General features: G+C 56.9%; 1 protein-coding gene across 1 annotated transcript; it reads right to left on the reverse strand.

The window, feature by feature from the left end:
* On the reverse strand, positions 1-14,943 carry FAM222A (family with sequence similarity 222 member A). The gene is made up of 2 exons (XM_029049112.2): positions 14,476-14,943; positions 1-2,933 (listed from the first exon to the last, which is right to left on the reverse strand). The coding sequence occupies exons 1-2, from the start codon at positions 14,555-14,557 to the stop codon at positions 1,708-1,710; spliced, it is 1,308 nt and encodes a 435-aa protein (XP_028904945.1). The 5' UTR covers positions 14,558-14,943; the 3' UTR covers positions 1-1,707.
* Positions 14,944-18,981: the final 4,038 nt, after the last annotated feature.

Genomic DNA, 18,981 nt, shown 5'->3' on the forward strand with positions numbered 1-18,981 from the left:
TGCACGATAGCCTGGTTTTACTTGGGGGGGTGGGGGAAGAAAACATCAGAAGACACATCTGCATTTTCGTTTCTTTTTCTCTTCGTTTTTAAAACAATATAGTGCAGACAGCACTTCTCACAGTAGAATATAATGGTCAATTTTAGTATAAAAAAAAACATTCTCAGAGATTTGTAAATGCACTTAGTGCTTCGACAGGCCTTGGAGATAAGAGTACCACTTTCCGAGCTCATTGGGGGAGGGAGGCGGGGTGTGTGTGTGTGTGCGCGCACGTCTGTGTGTTTGTGTGTGTGTGTGGAGGGAGAGAGTTTAGGGTGTTGATGCAAAATCAGGGAAGGGCGAGGGTCTCCTGGACACAACCAGTAAGAGCTTCCCCCCACTGCAAAATAAATACCAAACTCTGGGGTGCAGGGCTCCCCACCCCGAAAATCCCAACGGACCCTCACCTGAAGAAGAGCCACCGTGTCCCCAGGCCCAGCTGGCAGCTTCTGGGCCGGAACAAAGATCACGCTGGTCACACGCTCCGCCCAGCCTGGGGGAGGGATGGATGGAGCTGGCTGGGGGGTAGGGGCGGGTAGGGGCGGGTGGTCCAGTGGAGAGGCCCGGGGTTGGTTCACTCGGGGAGGGGGCGCTGGATAGACAGAGCGGCTAGGAGGGGGTGGGCGTGGAGGCCACCACATTGGAGGCTGGGTGGGCGAGGGGCGCGGGGTCCCTCCGGCCTTCTCTGCCCCGAGGGGGCCGGGGGTCGGAGAGCAAGCCGACGACGAAGGGGCCGGGGGGAGGGGGACCCCGGCCCCCGTTTACAGCAAGGGTAAATGCCCCCTCCCCGGCCCAACCTCCCAAAATCTTCCAACCAATCCAATCTGGGACTCTCCTCTGAAGAGAAATCCTAGCCTGGGCAGGTTGTGGGAGCTGAGAAGGTTGTTGTAGCAGCCAAAACAAAGACAGATGGGAGAGAAAACTAAGAAATAACAACAACGACAACGACAACAAAAAAAACAAAACCCCAAAATTCTGTTCAAGTTTTCAAGTGGTTTCTATTTCTCCCTCTTTCTCCTCCACTCTCTCACTTATTCTCTCTCTCGCTCTCTCTCACTCTTCTTTCCCGGGGACCAGTTCTCTTAAGGACGGGGCCGCCGTCCGTCTGTCCGTCCGTCCATCCGCCTGTCGGCCCGGGGAGGGGTGGAGATGCGTGGGGAGTAGGTGGGCTCTTGTTTCGGGGGGCGATTTTGGGCCGCGGCTAGGGATCGCTCTTCCTCTGGCATCCGACGGGCCGGGGATGGGGCCCTGGTTTGGGGAGGGGTTCGCGCGCCCGGCTCCGTTGGGCCCCTGAGCACCCCTACGTACACATACACACGCACGCACACAGGCACGCCCGCACACACACACACGTGATCACGCTCCCCCCTGCAAGATAGCAGCAACTGGTCACAATTCCCTGCTGAGGTTCTCAGCAACACACACGGGTTTCCAAGCTTGGGGGAAACACCCCCCCGCCCTCCCCACGCCCTCACTCCCGTCGCCGCCCCGGGCCCCCCACGGGGATTTCGGGCATCCGGTCCGACCCCGCCGGGTGCCCTCCGCCGCCGTGCCCGGACCCCAGCTGGAGGGGCCGGGCGGGAGAAGGACGGGTGGGGGGGGCGGCGGCGACCGGAGCCGGCACCCCCGGCCTCTTCGGCGCCCTGGGCGGGGGTTCCCGGCGGGGCCCTATCTGTAGACGGGCAGGCGGATGTGGGCGTGCTGGTGGTCCAGGAGGCGGGGCACGGCCACGGTCTCGTAGCCCTTGCCCAGCATCTGCTCCTTGATGCAGGGCGGGTGGATGTCGTTGATGAGGTACTCCAAGGACTGCAGGCTGCTGCTCAACGCCGACGCGTTGCAGCCCGTCCGGCTGGGCAGGCTGGGCAGGCCGGGGGCCGGGGGGCCGGGGGGCCCCGGCTCCGGCCCCGGCGGGTAGCAGTCGCTGTCGGGGGTCACCAAGATGCTGTTCCAGGCCGGGCCGAAGAACTGGGCCCCGGGGAAGGGGCCCGGCCCGCCCGCGCAGTCCAGCGGCGAGCAGCTGACCTGCTCGCCGGCCCCGCCGGGGGCCCCTGGCCGCCCCAGGGCCGCCCCGGGCCCGCCGCCCCCGGCGCAGGCCTCGGGCGACCGGCTCCCGGCCGCCCCGCCCCCGCTGCTGCCCCCGCTGAACAACCGCAGCTGCTGCTGCTGCTGCCAGAGCAGATAGTCCAGGCCGGTCCCGGGGGCACCGCCGTCCGGGTAGCCCGCGGCGGGCTTGGGCGCCAGCGTCAGGACCGGGCCGGCCCCCGCGCCCAGCTCGGCTCCCCGGCGGCAGTCGGGCAGCACGGCCGCCGCCCCGGCGTAGCCCCCCGCCCCGGGGAAGGCCCCGGAGCCCCGCGGGGCCGGGCTGGGGTGGGGGCCGGCGGGCGGCTGGAACTGCCGGTTCAGCTGGTAGATGATGCTGTGGACGGAGGGCAGGCCCGCCGGGGGCAGGGCCAGCCCGCGGGCGGCCGCCGGGCCGGCCGGGCCGGGCGCCGGCCCTAAAGTGCTGGCCGCGGGATAGGGGGCCGTGCCCGCCGCCAGGCTGCCGGGCGACAGCTTAGTCCGTCTGCCCTCCACGCTCTTCACCAGGCCCTTGGGGCCCGCGCCCTTGCTGCCCACGGGGGCGGCGGAGGAGGAGGCGGCGGTGGCGGCCTGCACGACGGCCAGCAGGCCCTGGTAGGCCCCGGCGGGCGGCGGGTAGGGGCTGTAGCGGGGGCCGGCGGTGTCGTAGCCGTTGACGGTGCGGCTCAGGTGCTTGTGCTGCGGCACGCGGATGTGGCTGGGGAAGATCTTGACGCTGAGCGGGCTGCGGGCCACTCGCTGCGCGTAGGCGTCCAGCTCCGCCGGGCTCGGGTAGCGTGGGGACGGCATGGACGCCGCCGACACCGCCGGCTCGCCTGCGGGAGACGCGCGCCGGCGTGAATCCCCCCTTCCGTCCCGCCGCGACCCCGGGTCCCTCGGCCCGGCCCTCCCACCCACCCCGTCCCCCGAAAGGAAGCCCTCCGCCGGTTGACCTTTCCCCCCGGAAGTCCTTAGCCGGGCCCATCTCCCCCAGGGAGCCTAATGGAAAGCGCCTGGACCTGGGGGTCAGAGGACCTGGGTTCTCCCCCCGGCTCCACCACTCGTCTGCTGGGTGACCGAGTCACTTCTCTGGACCTCAGGACCCCGATCTGGAAAATGGACATTCGGTCTCTGTTCTTCCTCCTACTTAGACGTGAACTCCATGTGGGACTTGAGTACCTTGTAACCATCCCAGCGCTTAGTACGGTGTTTGGGATTCATTCATTCAATAGTATTTATTGAGCGCTTACTATGTGCAGAGCACTGTACTAAGCGCTTGGGATGAACAAGTCGGCAACAGATTCAGTAAGTGCACAACAAATGTCACAATTACGATTGCCATTATCAGTGTTATTAATAACAACATTATTTCCGGCTCCAATCCCGGAAATCTGTTCTTCATAACAACAAAAGTATGATGGTGGTATTTGTTCAGCTTTCACTGTGTGCCAAGCACTGTGCTAAGCCACGGGGTAAAGACGAGATAATCGGGTTAGATAATCCCTGTCCCACTTGGGGCTCATAGTCTAAAACAGGAGGGAGAATAGGGAGTGAATCACTGTTTTACAGATGAGGAAACTGAGGCTGAGAAGCTAAAGCGACTCGCCCGAGGTCACACAACGGGCAGGTGGTGGAGCCAGCGAACCAGCAGTTAGGATCACACTGCAGCGTGTGAGGTTCTGGAAGGAGTCCCTTCCCCACAGCCCCTCCGCCCGCCCCGACCATGTGCTAGGTCACCGCCCGTCAGCCATGGGGGTGAAACTGGAACGGAACGGGCCCAGAGGCCCCCAGTGATCCCTGCAGCCCTGGCCTCCGCCGGCGAGCTTCTGCGGAGGCCCCGGAGGGGCGGTCACCCACTAATCATAATGGCATTTGTTAAGCGCTTATGATGTGCCAGGCACTGCCCTAAGCGCTGGGGTGGATACAAACAGATCCGTTTGGGCACAGTCCCCTGTCCCACATGGGGCTCACCGTCTCAATCCCCATTTTACAGATGAGGTGACTGAGGCCCAGAGAAGTGAAGTGACTTGCCCAAAGGCACGCAGCAGACAAGTGGAGGAGCCGGAATTAGAACTCATGACCTTCTGACTCCCAGGCCCGGGCTCCGTCCACTACACCACGCTACTTCCCCTGGTCTGCTCTGTGGGCCCATCCTCGCCGACCAACCCCACATCCTGCCCCTCAACCCGGCCTCCCTAGCTTAGGCTTGTGTTCTGAGCGAGCCCGAACACATGGCCACATAGGCTAATAATAATAACGGTAATAGTGATATTTGTTAAAGGCTTACTACACGCCAGGCACTCTGCTAAGCGCTGGGATGGATAGAAGCAAATTGAGATGGACTCAGGTCCTGTCCCTCATGAAGCTCACAGTCTTACTCCCCATTTTACAGATGAGGTAATTAAGGCCCAGAAAAGTGATATGACTTGCCCAAGGTCACCCAACAGACAAGTGGCAGAGCCGGGATTAGAACCCAGGTCCTTCTGACTCTCAGGCCCGGGCTCTAGCCACTAGACCACGCTGCTTCTTCCTTTCCAGCCTCTGCCCTGGTCACGCCAAGCGAATCATGCAGGCCCGGACCCAAGTCAGGAAGGCGGGTACCCAGCTCTGCCTCCGCCGACCGGGCCCAGGAAACCACCAGACAGTGGTCGGAACGCCCCCCGGATCGGCGGGGCAGGTGGCCAGCGGGGCCAGGCGAGAACAGAGCCCCATGATCCCCGCGGCCCCGTCGGACCGAAAGCCGCAGACCGGACCTCTCCCTCCGGACGTTCTCTCCCAGTCTGTCAGTAAGTCACTTAACTTCTCTGTGCTTCAGTTACCTCATCTGTAAAATGGGGATTATCTGTGAGCCTCACGTGGGACAAACTGATACCCTGTATCTGCCCCAGCGCTTAGAACAGTGCTCTGCACATAGTAAGCGCTTAACAAATACCAACATTATTATTATTATTAGACTGTATTTATTGAGCAGTTACTGTGTGTAGAGCTGTGTACTAAGAGTTTGATATAACAATATAATAGACACACTCCCTGCCCACGAGGAACTTACGGCCTAGAGGGGGAGGGCGTTTAGCACAGCGTCAGCCCTCAGCACGAAATCCCAAAGGACTGATACAGAGAAGGAGCATGGTGTAGTGGGACAGAGCCCGGGCCTGGAGTCAGAAGGTCATGGGTTCTAATCCTGGCTCTGCCGCTTTTCTGCCGGGTGACCTTGCGCCAGTCACTTCACAACTCTGGGCCTCAGTTCCCTCATCTGGAAAATGGGGACTGAGACCGCGAGCCCCAAGTGGGACAGGGACCGTGTCCAACCCGACTGGCTTATATCCACCCCAGCGCTTAGGACACAGCCCGGCACAAACACTTCACAAATGCAACAATTATTATTCGCGCCTCCACCTCTCCAGGACTCCCCGAGGGGTGGGGGTGATGGGGAGAGGCCCAGCCCGGGCCTCCACGAGCCTACTTCCGGCCATCCGGGGGGCCGGGGCGAGAGGTGACCGACCCGAACTGCTCCGACCCATTCCCGGACAAAGCCCCTCTAAGTGGTCCCGGATAAACTCGGTGTGGAGAATGGAAATGTCACTTTGGCCAATGGGGAGAATCCTTCTCTGAGATTGGATTTAAACTACATTATACAAGCAATTTCATGGGTGCTTAGCGCTGCACCGAGGGGCCCAGAAAAGAGAGGAAAGATTTCCATTTACTAGCTATAAATCAGCAGTTGCTATAATGAGCACAAAAATGTCACTTTTATGCAATTTTACAGATGAACAAAACTGGTGAAATTAACTGTGGTAACCTACTAGAGTCAGCAAAAGCTACCGCCGGGGAAAGCGAGGGAAAAAAAAATCATATCTGTATATATTTTCGTTCCTCGCAAACTCCCGAGCAAGTTTCTGCCGTTCTGGTGTGAAAACTCATTTTTCGTTCCCATTATACTTTCATTTGGAGTTTATCTTGAGTATCCAATGAGCCACCGACTGTGAAAATGATTAAATCTACAAAATCTATCTAATAGATGGAATAAATTAGGTGTTTGAAACCTGAAGGAAGAAAACCCCAAAAAACGCAAGGCCGCAGAACCCGCTCCGGAGCCTGACAGGGGAAGTGTCCCCTTGGGCCCGCTCCGTGCCCACCCGCCAGGGTCGAGGCTGGTGACTCTGGACCTTCACCTTGCCGATCCCGGGGAAGAGCTGTGCGGGGGCCTGGACGCTTAGGTGACCTCTCCGTGGGGTGCCCGGTTGGGGGTGGGGGTCTCCTCTCCGGGAGCCGGTGCTGCCTCCATCTTGCGTCCCAGGTGAACGCCGGCAAGGTTTGCCGTGGTCTGACTTGGGTCTTCATCTCTTAGGGTAGCAGTGCGGCCTAACGGTTAGAGCCTGGGAAGGACCTGAGTTCTAATCCCGGCTCTGCCACTTGTCCGCCGGGTGACCTTGGGTAAGTCGCTTCGCTTCTCTGGGCCTCCGTTCCCTCATCTGTCTAATGGGGATTAAGATTGTGATGAGGGACCATCACTGGGACCTGGCCTGGGTTCAATCTAATTAGCTTGTATCTACCCCAGTGCTCAATACAGTGCCTGGCACCTAGTAAGCGCTTAACAAATGCCACTAAAAAAATTCTGCCTAATCCAAGATTCAGTTCTCTCTCTCTGGCCCCCAAAGACCCTGGGGAGCCTAGTTCTCTTTCCCTGCTCTGTGGGGTGGGGTCCAATTCCCTCCTAAACTCCTCACCGTCGGTTTTAAAGCGCCCAATCCCCTCATCTTCTCCTACCTCACCGCGCTCCCCTCCTACTCCAACCCAGCCCACACACTTGGCTCCTCTAATGCCAACCTTCTCGCTGGACCGCCATCTCATCTATCTGGCCACCTACCTCTCGCCCCCATCCCACCTCTGGCCTGGAACGCCCTCTCCCTCGTATCCGACAGACAATGACTCTCCTCCCATTTAAGGCGTTAATGAAAGCCCGCCTCCTCCAAGAGGTCTTCCCTACGCCCCCCTTTTCCTCCTCTCCTAGTCCCTTCTGCGACGCCCTAACCTGCTCCCTTTATTCGTCCCCCCTCCCAGCCCCACGGCACTTTTGTCCATATCTGTCATTTGTTTCTTTCTCTTAATGTCTTTCCCCCCACCTTCATACTGTAATCTCTTTTTGGGCAGGGAATGTGTCAGTTTATTATTCTACCGTTCTCTCCCAAGCCCTTAGTACAGTGCTTTTCACACTGTAAATGCTCAGCTAGTCCAATTGAATGAATGAACACAACCGTATGGGCTCAGTCTAGGGAGGAGCAGTAGCACGGAAAGACACGGCAGAGAGGCGTCTCCCTGTCCTGCCTTCTTCCACTTTGGGGCAGGCTGCCCTTACTTGGAGAGATCATAGGATTTTCCGGAAAACTGTCCCCACTTCCTTCCATTCTCCTGCCCTCCCCTCCCCGTTATCTCCACCTACCCATGCCCTTCCCCCAACAACCCAGTGCGAGGGTCCGGTCTGCCCCTATCCTCCTGCGGCTTCTATCAGTCAGTGAGTCAGTCGATTGTATTTACTGAGCACTTATTGTGTGCAGAGCACTGCACTAAGCGCTTGGGAGAGGACAGTAGAACAATAAAACAGACATGTTCCCTTCCCAAAACGAGTCTGCGGTCTAGAGGAGGAGACATTAATATAAATAAATAAATTATACAACAACTGGAGGGAAGGAAGATGACGATAATAGTGATAATAACCGTGATAACTGTTAAGCACTAACTATGTTCCAGGTACCGTCTTAAGTACTGGGATAGATACAAGATAATCAGGTTGGATACAATCCCTGTCCCACATGGAAATCACAGCCTAATGGGGACAACGGATATTTTAAACCCATTTTATAGCAGAGGAAAATGAGAGACAGAGAAGGACACAGACTTGGCCAAAGTCACACCGAAGACAAATGACAGAGCCAGAACTGGAACCCAGGTCCCCAGGCTCCTTCCGCTGGGTGCTGCTTCTGTCCCTGATCGGGAACGGGGACAGGTCTGGCCCTGTGAGGTGATTTGTGTGTCTTCCCACCCACACCCCCAGAATGGCATAGTGGATAGAATCTGGGCCTGGGAATCAGAAGGTCATGAGTTCTAATCCTGGATCTGACACTTGTCTGCTGTGTGGCCTTTGGCAAGTCACTTCTTTCCCAACCTAGCCATGGTATAGGGGAAAAGGCCCAGGGCTGGGAGTCAGGTCATGGCTTCTATTCCTGGCTCCGCCACTTGCCTGCTGCGTGACCTAGGGCAAGTCACGTCACTCCTCTGTGCCTCAGTCACCTCATCTGTAAAATGGGGATTGAGACTGGGAGCCCCACATGGGACAGGGATTGTGTCCAAACCGATTTGATTGTATCCACTTCAGCATTAGCACAGTGCTTGGCACATGGTAAGGGCTTAACTAATACAATTATTATTATTATCATTCTCTGCGTCTCAGTTACCTCATCCGTAAAATGGCGACTGAGACTGGGAGCGCCAGGTAAAACAGGGGCCTGTGTTCAACCGGATTGTCTTGTGTCTACCCCAGTGCTCGGCACATAGTAGGTGCTTAACAAATATAACAATTATCATTATTATTACCCCCAAAGCAAAAACATATTCACAATGGGGACAGGCAAATGCTAGCCCGCCCGACACGTGTCCACGGATGAATACACCCATGTACACACTTGTAAGACCACACGTGCAGTGATGTACACACCCAGCACCCCCTCTAAAAGCCATATACCACCCCCACCCATCCCCTCCCACAGAATGGGCCCAAAGCTTCTCGCTTCTCTCTTCCTGGCCCCGTTCCCATTAAGTTCCGCGCCGATAATTTCCAAGGCAGGATGGAAGAGTTCTGCAGACACTTTTCACATTAAGTTAATGTTATGGGCTCGTTACAGGTGTCTCAAATGGACATCGGTATTAACGAGTACATTAAGCCAATTAAAACCAGGCCGCCCCCTGAGCGGGATTGAAGGAAGCCACCGGGTGACACGTGAGAACAAGTTTGGATCTGGGGTCCGACTCCCCAGCTGTGCCTCGAGGGGCTGGGGAAGGGGCTGAGGTCTCTGGGGTCTGGAGAGAGAGACCCCGCCCACCCCCATTACCCTGGGTAAGGTGGGACCCCTGGAATTTGGGCAGGTGGGGGGCTTCCTCCCACCCCAAACCAATCCTCAACTCTCATAAGATCTCAACTGGCATGACCCCTGTCTGAGAGACATTGTGGGCAAATTAGATATGATAATTAGTCATATCTACCCCGGCGCTTAGAACAGTGCTTGACGCGAAGTAAGCGCTTAATGGATACCATTAAAAAAAAATTAGTAATGGGGTTTATGAAGTGATTCCTCTGTGCTATGCACAGGGGTAGATACAAGGTAATCAGATGGGACCCAGTTCCCGACTCCACACAGGGGAGGTTGGAGATTTTATCTTCATGTGACAGCTGAGGCAGCGGCATCCCAGAGAGGTGAAATGATTTGGCCAAGGTCACGCAGAAAGCCAGGAGTCGACTACGATGAGAGCCTGGGTCTCCGGACACCCAATCCCATGCTTGTTCTCACCACTATGCCACCCTGTCTCTTCCCTGGCTTGGGGCGATGGGACCGAGAGCCCCAGAGGAGCTGAGAGAGGACTCCACTGTTGCCCCTGCCCCCGGGACTGCCCGGCTCGTTCCGCCTCAGCGCCAGTCTGCCCCGCCGGGCACGGCTACTGGCCTTGTTGAGGTTGAGAGGCCCAGAGCCTCCCGAACAACTTGGAGGATGGATGTGGGGAGGAACCAAGCTGCGGCGCCTCAGATTTTTTTCTTTTCATCATCAAAATCATCGATGGTATTCATTGTTTTCTTCTATGGCATTTGTTAAAATCTTAATCTGTGTCAGGCACTGTACTAAACACCGGGGCAGAGCCAAGCTAATCAAGCTGGACACAGTCCGTGCCACCCGTGGACCTCTCAGTCTCAATCCCCATTTTTCAGATGAGGTGACTGTGGCCCAGAGAAGTGAAGTGACCTGGCCAAACCCACAGAGCAGACAAGTAGAGGAGCCGGGATTGGAACGCAAGTTCTTCTGACTCCCGGGCCCAGGATCCATTCACTCCTCCACACTACTTCTCAGTGCAGAGCACTGTACTAAGCGCTTGGGAGAGTACAATACAACAGATTTATGGGATTTGTTAAGCGCTTACTGTATGTCGAACACTGTTTAAACAAACACTGGGGTAGATACCAGTTAATTAGGTCAGACACGGTCTCTGGCCCACATGGGGCTAAGTAGAAGGGAGAACCGGTATTAAATAATAGACACTGAGGCTTCTCAAGAGGCAGCGAGAGGTTCCTTCCCTTCCCAAGCACCCAAAGTTCCCTGGCCCTCATCCCTAGGGGTGTCCACCAGGTGACAAGGCCAGTGTAGTGGACATAGAAGGAGACTTGAAGGCTGACTGTTTCTAAGGAAAGGTTCTCAAGGTGGGCTGAGGCAGGCTGAGGCCAGCCTGAGGTGGACTGAGAGGGGTCTGAGGCGGGCTGAAGTAGCCTGAAGCAGGCTAAGGTGGGCTGAAGTGGATTGAGGTGGGCTGAAGTAGGCTAAAGGCAGAGTTGGACTGAGGTAGACTGAGGTGGGCCGAGGCGGGCTGAAGTGGACTGAAGTGGAGCTGAGGCGGGCTGAGGGTGGGCTGAGGCGGGCCGAGGTGGGCTGAGGGGGAGCTGAGGTGGGCTGAGGCAGGCTAAGGGTGGGTTGAGGGGGAGCCGAGGTGGGCTGAGGCAGCAGAGGGTCCTGCGGGAGCTGCAGGGCCTGGACTCTGACAAATCAAAGTGCTGGGCGTCCGGCCTGGGGGGCACTGTTGTCGCTGACGCCGCCACTCTGTCCCCACCGGTGCCCGGGGGGCCGCCCCCTTTGCTGGTGAGGCTGGCTGGCCCACCTGCCCAGAGCTCCGGGCACCCAAGGGCAGCTCCAGGAGGCCCTTAGGAGACCTGGTGTGTGGAAGGAGATGAGGAGCTGGGTCAGTGGGGAGGTGGAGAAAGGAAAGGAGGAGGAAGAGAAGGGAGGTGGCAGGCAGAGCCCTGGAAAAGAAGGACGGTTCCCCATCTGCATTCCCCTTCATCTAGAAAACGCTGCCCTTGGCCTAGCCTTCCCCTCCTCCTCCTCCTCTCCTGTGTCCTCAATTAATGTGACACTAATTAGCCAGTGACACCGGCAGAATTCCTAACGAAGTAAGCTGCTGGGACAGCAAGCAAGGAGGGGCCGGGCCGGGGCTGAGGGAAAGAGGGGCACAGCCCCCGGCCCGTGGAGAGGGTCTGCCCCCCCGACCCCATCCCAACCCTGCCCCCCAGGTCCCAGGAAGCCAGAGCAGGAGGGGTGCCAGGGGTGGGGAGGCTTGGGGATTGGATGTGGAGGCCGGGGGTTCTGCCCCGGGAGGTGCCCGGCCTTACCTCTTGGAAGCCCCATTTTACAGATGAGGTAACTGGAGCCCAAAGAAGTGAGGTGACTTGCCCAAGGTTACACAGCAAACAGGCGGCAGAGCCGGAACTCGAACCCAGGTCTTTCTGATTCCCACGCCTGGGCTCTCTCCAATAGGCCACACTGCTTCTAACCTGTGAGCTCCGTCTAACCTGTGGCCAAACTGTGAGCTCTGGTCAACGAATGTGATTTGTGTTGGGGGTCGGGGGGTGAGCTGGAGATCCAGCTGTCTTCCCCGTTGGGGGTGGGGGCCTTCTCTGGAGAAGATCCCCTCCTCCCATACCCAAAGCAGCCAGGAAGCAGTGTGGCCTAGGGGCTAGAGCCCGGGTCTGGGAGTCAGAAGGACCTAGGTTCAAATTCCAGTTCCGCCACATGTCTGCTGCGGGACCTTGAGCAAGTCACTTCACTTTTCTTTGCCTCTATTCCCTCAGCTGTGCAACGGGGATGAAGACTGTGAGCCTCATGTGGGACACGGATGGGTCCGACCTGAATTGCTTATACATGCCTGGCACTTAGAACAGAGCTGGCACATAGTAAGTGCTTAAAAAATACCAATATTAATATTAACACTATTATTAGGGAGGGGGCTCCTCCCTCCAGAATCTGGCCAAGCCCTAGACTGTAAGCTTGTTCTGGGCAGGGAATGTGTGTGTTATATGTAATACTGCAGCGTGGCTTAGTGGAAAAAAGCACAGGTCTGGGAGTCAGAAGGATCTGGGTTCTAATCCCAGATCCACCACGTGTCTGCTGTAGCGCCTTGGGCAAGTCGCTTCACTCCTCCTCTTCACTCCACTTCCCTCATCTGTAAAATGGGGATAAGACTGTGAGCCCCATGTGGGATAGGGACTGTGTCCAACCTGATGAACTTGAACCTACCCCAGCACTTAGAACACTGCTTGGCACATTGTAAGTGCTTAACAAGCATCATGATTATTATACTGGACTGTCCCAGGCGTTCAGTACAATGCTCCGCACACTATACTGTGTCCAACTCAATTTGCTTGTATCTTCTCCGGCGCTTAGTAACGAGCCCGGCACATGGTAAGCGCTTAAATACCAGAATTATTATTATTACTATAAGCATTCCATAAATAGGACTGACTGGGCAGATTGCCTGGGTCCTGCCCCCAACTTGGGGGTCGGGACGGGGGCCAGAGGTAACATATCCCTGCTTTTCCGCCTCCCCGCCCCACCCCGTCCCCCTCCTCTTCTAGCCGCTCCTCCTTCGGCCCCTTTCATCGGGGACCCGTTTGCCACTCCTCTCCCCTCATCTGTCCCCGTCGCGCTCCCCTCCGCTGTGGCCGTCCCCCTCCCGCCCGCCCGCCGGTGCCCCCGGCCGCCCGTCTCGGCCGTCACCGGGTACCTCCGTCGGCCAATGGGAAGGGGCCGTTCGGGCCTACCCGCTCCCTTCTCCCCGGCTGCCTCGCTAACGGCTAAATAATTAAATCTGCTCTGCAGCCAGAGATTTGTTTTGAATTTTATTGGAATTTTAAATTGTTTTGTTTCTTCCGTATTTTATTAGTGTAAATGGAAAATGCCCCCGCCTGCAGTAATAATCCTCAGGCTTTTTATATTACTTCCAGCTTTGGCTCCGGGTCTTCTCGGTAAGCTGGCGGTGGCGGCGGGGGGATGGGGAGGCTTGTGTGACGGGGACTCCAGCTAAAGGACGTTTTCCTCACGCTTGGATCCGTCCTCTCTGACCACTCCATATTCACCCCACTCTCGGCCCTTTGGCATTTACGGACAACTCTTCAGCTTGGCCTAGTGGATAGAGCCCGGGTTTGGGAGTCAGAAGGATCTGGATTTTAATCCTGGCTCCGCCACATCTGCTGTGTGATCTCGGGGACGACGCTTTGCTTCTCTGGGCCTCAGTTCCCTCCCCTATAAAATGGGGATTGACACTGTGAGACTGGGACTGTGTCCAACTTGGGTAGCTTGTATCTACCCCAGCGCTTAGAACGGTGCTTGACACGTAGTAAGCGTTTAAATATCATCATCATCCTCCTCACTCTCCCTGACTCTCCAAGCAGAGAGGCCCCGGCCAGAGGAGGGCGGGGAGGAGGATGCCAGAAAAAAACCACCCCAAATATTAGGGTCTTGTGAGCCCCAGTTGAACCCTGAACTGAGACCTGATTGGCTTCCTGTGGCCCCAGGGGCACCAATTCCCTGGAGGTTTAGAATAATAATAATAATGATAATAATAATAATGTGTTAAGCACTATGTGCCAGGCACTGGTCTAAGCACCGGGGTAAATACAAGCTAATTAGATACAGTTCCTGTCCCACATGGGGCTCACAGTCTTAATCCCCATTTTACAGGTGAGGGAAACGAGGCCCAGAGAAGCAGAGTGCCTTGCCCAAGGTGACACAGCAAACAAGTGGCGGAGGAGGGATTAGAACCCAGGTCCTTCTGACTTCCAAGCCCAGCCTCTATCTACTAGGCCTTGCTGCCTCTACACTGCAGCTCATTGTGGGCAGGGAATGTGTTTGTTTATTGTTATATAGTCCTTGCCCAAGTGCTTAGTACAGTGATTTGCTCACAGTAAGCACTCAATAAATATGAACGAAGGAATGTTTGCTTCTCACTTTTCCTTCTCTTGTCCCTTCTATCTCTAAATGAATTTATGTCTATCTCCCCTGCTACCCTGGAAGCTGCTTGAGGGCAGGGATCGTGTCTTCCGGCTCTACTGGACTCTCCCAAACGCTAAGTACAGTGATCTAACTACAGTCGGTACCTGATACACACTACTGATTGATCAATGGCGAGTGAATCTCTACTGGGGACTGTCTGGAGGGGTCTCAACACCCCCACCCCCCCCCAAACCCGGCCCTGGCCCGCCGTCCACCGGCAGGGCCCGGGGTGGCCCCGGAGAGGAGCATCACGAGAGACGCCCCGTCGGTCAGCCCCTGGCCGCCGGTCACTTACCCTTGCAGGGCTCCAGGGCCTTGCTGGGGCAGGCGAGGCGCTGGGCGGGAGGGTTCTGGGTCCGCTGCAGGCAGGCCAGCATGGTCGGAGCGGCGGTGATCCCTTGGCCGTACGGGCCGGCGCGCTGCAAGGCAAAGACGGACGGAGGGTCACCGGCCCCGGCGTGGCTCCCGATTCCCGCGGCCCGAGGACCGGGCTTCCGGCGGTGGGGCCTGGGGTTCAGGAGACCTGGTTTCGAATCCCCCTAGGTCATCCACCCGCTGCGGGCGACTCGCTGGACCTCTCTGGGCCTCAGCTTCCGCCTCTGTAAAATGGGGATTCGACACCTGTCCTCCCTCCCCTTCAGACCTTGGGGCTCCTGTGGGGCAGGGACCTTGTCTGCCCTGATTACCCTAGAGCTACCTGGGCAATTAGGGCAGTGCTGGGTACAGAGGAATCACCTGACAAATATAAGAATAAGAATAACTGTGCTATTTCTTACTACGTGCCAGTTACTGTACTAAGAGCTGGAGGGGATACAAGCAAATCGAGTCCCTGTCCCACGTGGGGCTCACGGTCTCAATCCCCACTTTACAGATGAGGGAACTGAGGCCCAGAAAAGTGAAGTGACTGGCCCAAGGTCGCACATATCACAATCACAGTAGCATAGACTCCCTCCCTTTCAGCCCAGGGCTTGAAGACCCCTCCGGGCAGGGAGTGGGGGGTGGGGGTAGGGGGGTCGAGAATGATGTCACTCTAGAAGCAGCGTGGCTCAGTGGAAAGAGCTTGGGCTTTGGAGTCAGAGGTCATGGGTTCGACTCCCTGCTCTGCCACTTGTCAGCTGTGTGACTGTGGGCGAGTCACTTCGCTTCTCTGGGCCTCAGTGACCTCATCTGTAAAATGGGGATTAACTGTGAGCCTCACGTGGGACAACCTGATGACCCTGTATCTCCCCCAGCACTTAGAACAGTGCTCGGCACACAGTAAGCACTTAACAGATACCAACCTTATTATTATTATTAAATTTGACTGGTAGCAATGGGCTCCGGGCTTCTCTCCCAGCCGGCCTTGCCTTGCCCCCGGTCCCTCTGGGAAAGATGCCAGGGTCAGGCCAAAGTCACACACACACAGACAGAAGCACACACGCATGCACGCACGCTCTGATTCGCACATATCCAGTTAATTGTCTTTCCTTTGGGAGCGGGAATGGAAGCATAAATTAGACTTCCTGTCCCAGGACGCCTCAGGCCACGACTGACTTTCTGAACACTTCTGTCTCCCCGATATGGGGTACGGGGGTGGATGTGGGAGGGGCGGGGGAGAACTGGACCCGAGGCCTGGCCCGGGAAAGAGACTGGGAGTCATGGGATCTGTGTTCTAAATCTGCCACTTACCTGCTGTGAGACATGGGGCAAGTCGCTTCATTCCTCCGGGCCTCAGTTTCCTCATCTTGTAAAAATGGGGATTAAGACCGTGAGCCCCATGGGGGAATAGGCACTGTGTCCAACCTGATTAGCTTGTACCTACCCCAGCACTTAGTACGGCACCTGGCATATAGCAAGCGCTTACAATATCATTTTTTAAAAAATCATAAAAATAATAATTGTGGCATTTGTTAAGCACCTATTATGTGCCAAGCACTGAATTGAGCACCAGGGTGGATATGAGATAATCAGGTTGGACATGAGATAATCGGGTCCCTATTCCAGATGGGGCTCACAGGCTAATTAGGAGGGACAACAGGCAGTGAATTCCCATTTTGCAGATGAGGAAACTGAGGCCCAGAGGAATGAAATGACTAGCCCCAAGTCACACAGCAGGCAGGTGGCAGAGCTGGGATGGGAACCCCGGTCCCCTGGCTCCCATGCCCAGGCTCTTTCCCTGAGGCCAAATGCAGGCCCCTCACATCCAGCCCCAGGCAGCTGAAGGAGGAAACTCGGAATTGTCCAAGTCCATTCCTTCCTCGCCACCCACCCCCAGCTCTGGGCGGCCGGAGGGGGTCGGGACTGTCCGTAACCTCCGGACCCTCCCATCCTCAGGCCCCCCAATCCCTCCCTTTGCCCTTCCTGGGTTTATTTTGGCAGTTATTAAGCGCTTATTAGGTACTAAGCAGGGAGGTAAATACAAGATAATCAGATCGGACACAGCCCCCGTCCCTCACAATCTCATCCCCCTTTCGACGGAGGAGGAAACTGAGGCCTAGAGAGGTTGCATGACTTGCCCAAGGTCACGCAGCAGGCCGGCGGCGGAGCAGGGACGAGAACCCGGGGCTCCTGACAACCAGGTCCCCAAGCTCTCCGCGCCAGTCCCCCCACAACCCCATCTCCCCTGGACCCCAAAGAGCGGTTTCCTCTCCGTTTCACAGGCAAACCCAAATCCGTATCTCTTGTCTGCTGCTCTGCACACGGTAAGCGCTCAATAAGTACTCCCGAATGAATGATTGACTGGATATCCATCTCCCAGAGCTAATCAGGCCCCCAGAGGCTCTGTAAACACGATCCACGTTTTGTTTTGTGGGGCTTTTTCTTTTTTTTTGTCGGAAGGAGAAGGGATAGGAAGGGGAAGAAAGAGGAGTTATTTAATACTAAACAGGTGTCTAGAGACCTAAACGGTACAGCTTTCCCCTAATAATGAAGTATTCATGGGTAAAAGGCTTTTCACTACTTTCTGAAGATACTAATTTCACAACAAGCTCCTTGTTACCACGCAATTACGGCGTTCTTGTATTTCTGGGGGATGGTTTAAACTTCCATCTGTCCTACATGAAAGACAATCACGGAACCACCTTTCATTAGTCACCATTTTACTTTCAGCTGCGTACCTGAACCAAATTATCGCTTCTGAAAGGGACTTTTTATTCAGTTTCAAAACCAATTTTCTCTTATTACCATCTTCCGCGTGTGTGGCGCCCCCCCATAAAAAAGGGGAGTTGTGGGGGGGAGAGAGGGGGAAGGGGTTCCCATCCCATCCCATCCCCCTCCTCAGCTCATGAGGTCTTCCATGAAAGGTGATGCCACCTCTGATTTCTTGTTCTTTTCAAACACCGGTGTCCACGCAACTACACAGAGACACACACACATCTAAATGCAGCTGAGAAAGGGCCCAGGGTATGGATAGCACATACCGGTACCCAGACAACTTCACAATCACACACACACAGATACAGCTGAGAGGGGGCTCAGGGCACGGACAGTACACACAGGTACCCACGCAACTATACAAAGTTACACACACGCAGGTGGAGCTGATAGAGGGCCCGGGGCACGGATAGCACACGAACGTGTATACGCAGCTCTACAGACAACCCCCCAGTTGCAGCTGAGGGATCAGGACATGGACAGCACACACGGGTGCGCACACACCTATACAAACACACACCCACACCCAGATGCAGCTGAGAGAGCCCAGGACATGAACAGCACACACCGGTGCCCACACAACTACACAAACACACCCACCTACCCGGATGCGGCTGAGAGAGGGCCCAGGGCCCAGAGAACACACGCTGGTGCCCACGTGAACAGAAGACACAACGACATACGCGTGGACATTAATAGCGTGGCACCCGCTGGCGCCCACAGGTAGACACACACACACACTTCTAGTGGGTGGGCTGCCTGCCTCAGGGGCCTCTCCCAGAGGGACCCCTCAACCCCCACCCATCCGATGCCCACTCACGTCCACACTCTTGCCAGCGAGCGGCAGGCCGGGTGGGCCCGGGCCGGGCGGGGGGCGGTGGGTCGCTGCCGGGCCGGAAGCGAATCCGGGCCCCCCTCACCCTCTCTCGCTCGTCTGGCTGTGGACGGTCGGACGGTCCAGGCCTGGCCGCTCGCCCTCGACGCCCCCGTGGGAGGGATCCGGCGGCTTCCTGCCCCGCCGCCCCCCGTTCCCCTCCCCCAGGCCCTGCCAGCTAATCCCCCTCCCACCTGGCCGCCCACCCCGCCGCCCGGCCTCCCAAAGCCGCTTGGGCTCAGGCCGCCGACCCCCCCCATCTCTGAGCAGCGGCGGCCGGTCGGGGCCGAGAGCCCACCGGTCCTCCCCCTGCCCCCACCCCGGCGAGGGGCTCCAAGCCCCTCACGATGCCCTGGGCTGACCCACCCTCCGAGGGGCATGGCCTAGTGGATAAAGCCCGGGCCTCAGAGTCATCAGTTCTAATCCCGCCCCCGCCACTTGTCCGCTGTGTGACTTTGAGCAAGTCGCTTCACTTCTCTGGACCTCACTTCCCTCATCTGGAAAATGGGGATGGAGACCGTGAGCCCCACTTGGGACAGGGACCGTGTCCAACCCGACTTGCTCGTATCCACCCCAGTGCTTAGAACAGTGGCTGGCACGTAGCAAGCGCTTAACAAATACCACAGTTATTATTATTTGATTCTTATTTTTAACAACAGCAAGGACCACCACTGGCCCACAGAGCCGGAAGCCAACAGCCGCCCGTGAGGCTGTTCCGGGCCCCGGGGGACCACTGGGACAGAACCACTGCGGCCGGAGGTGCTGAGGACACGGGACACACACGCACATGGGTGA

Source organism: Ornithorhynchus anatinus, chromosome 21 (genome assembly GCF_004115215.2).
Source record: "Ornithorhynchus anatinus isolate Pmale09 chromosome 21, mOrnAna1.pri.v4, whole genome shotgun sequence".
NCBI classification, from domain to species: Eukaryota; Metazoa; Chordata; class Mammalia; order Monotremata; family Ornithorhynchidae; genus Ornithorhynchus; species Ornithorhynchus anatinus.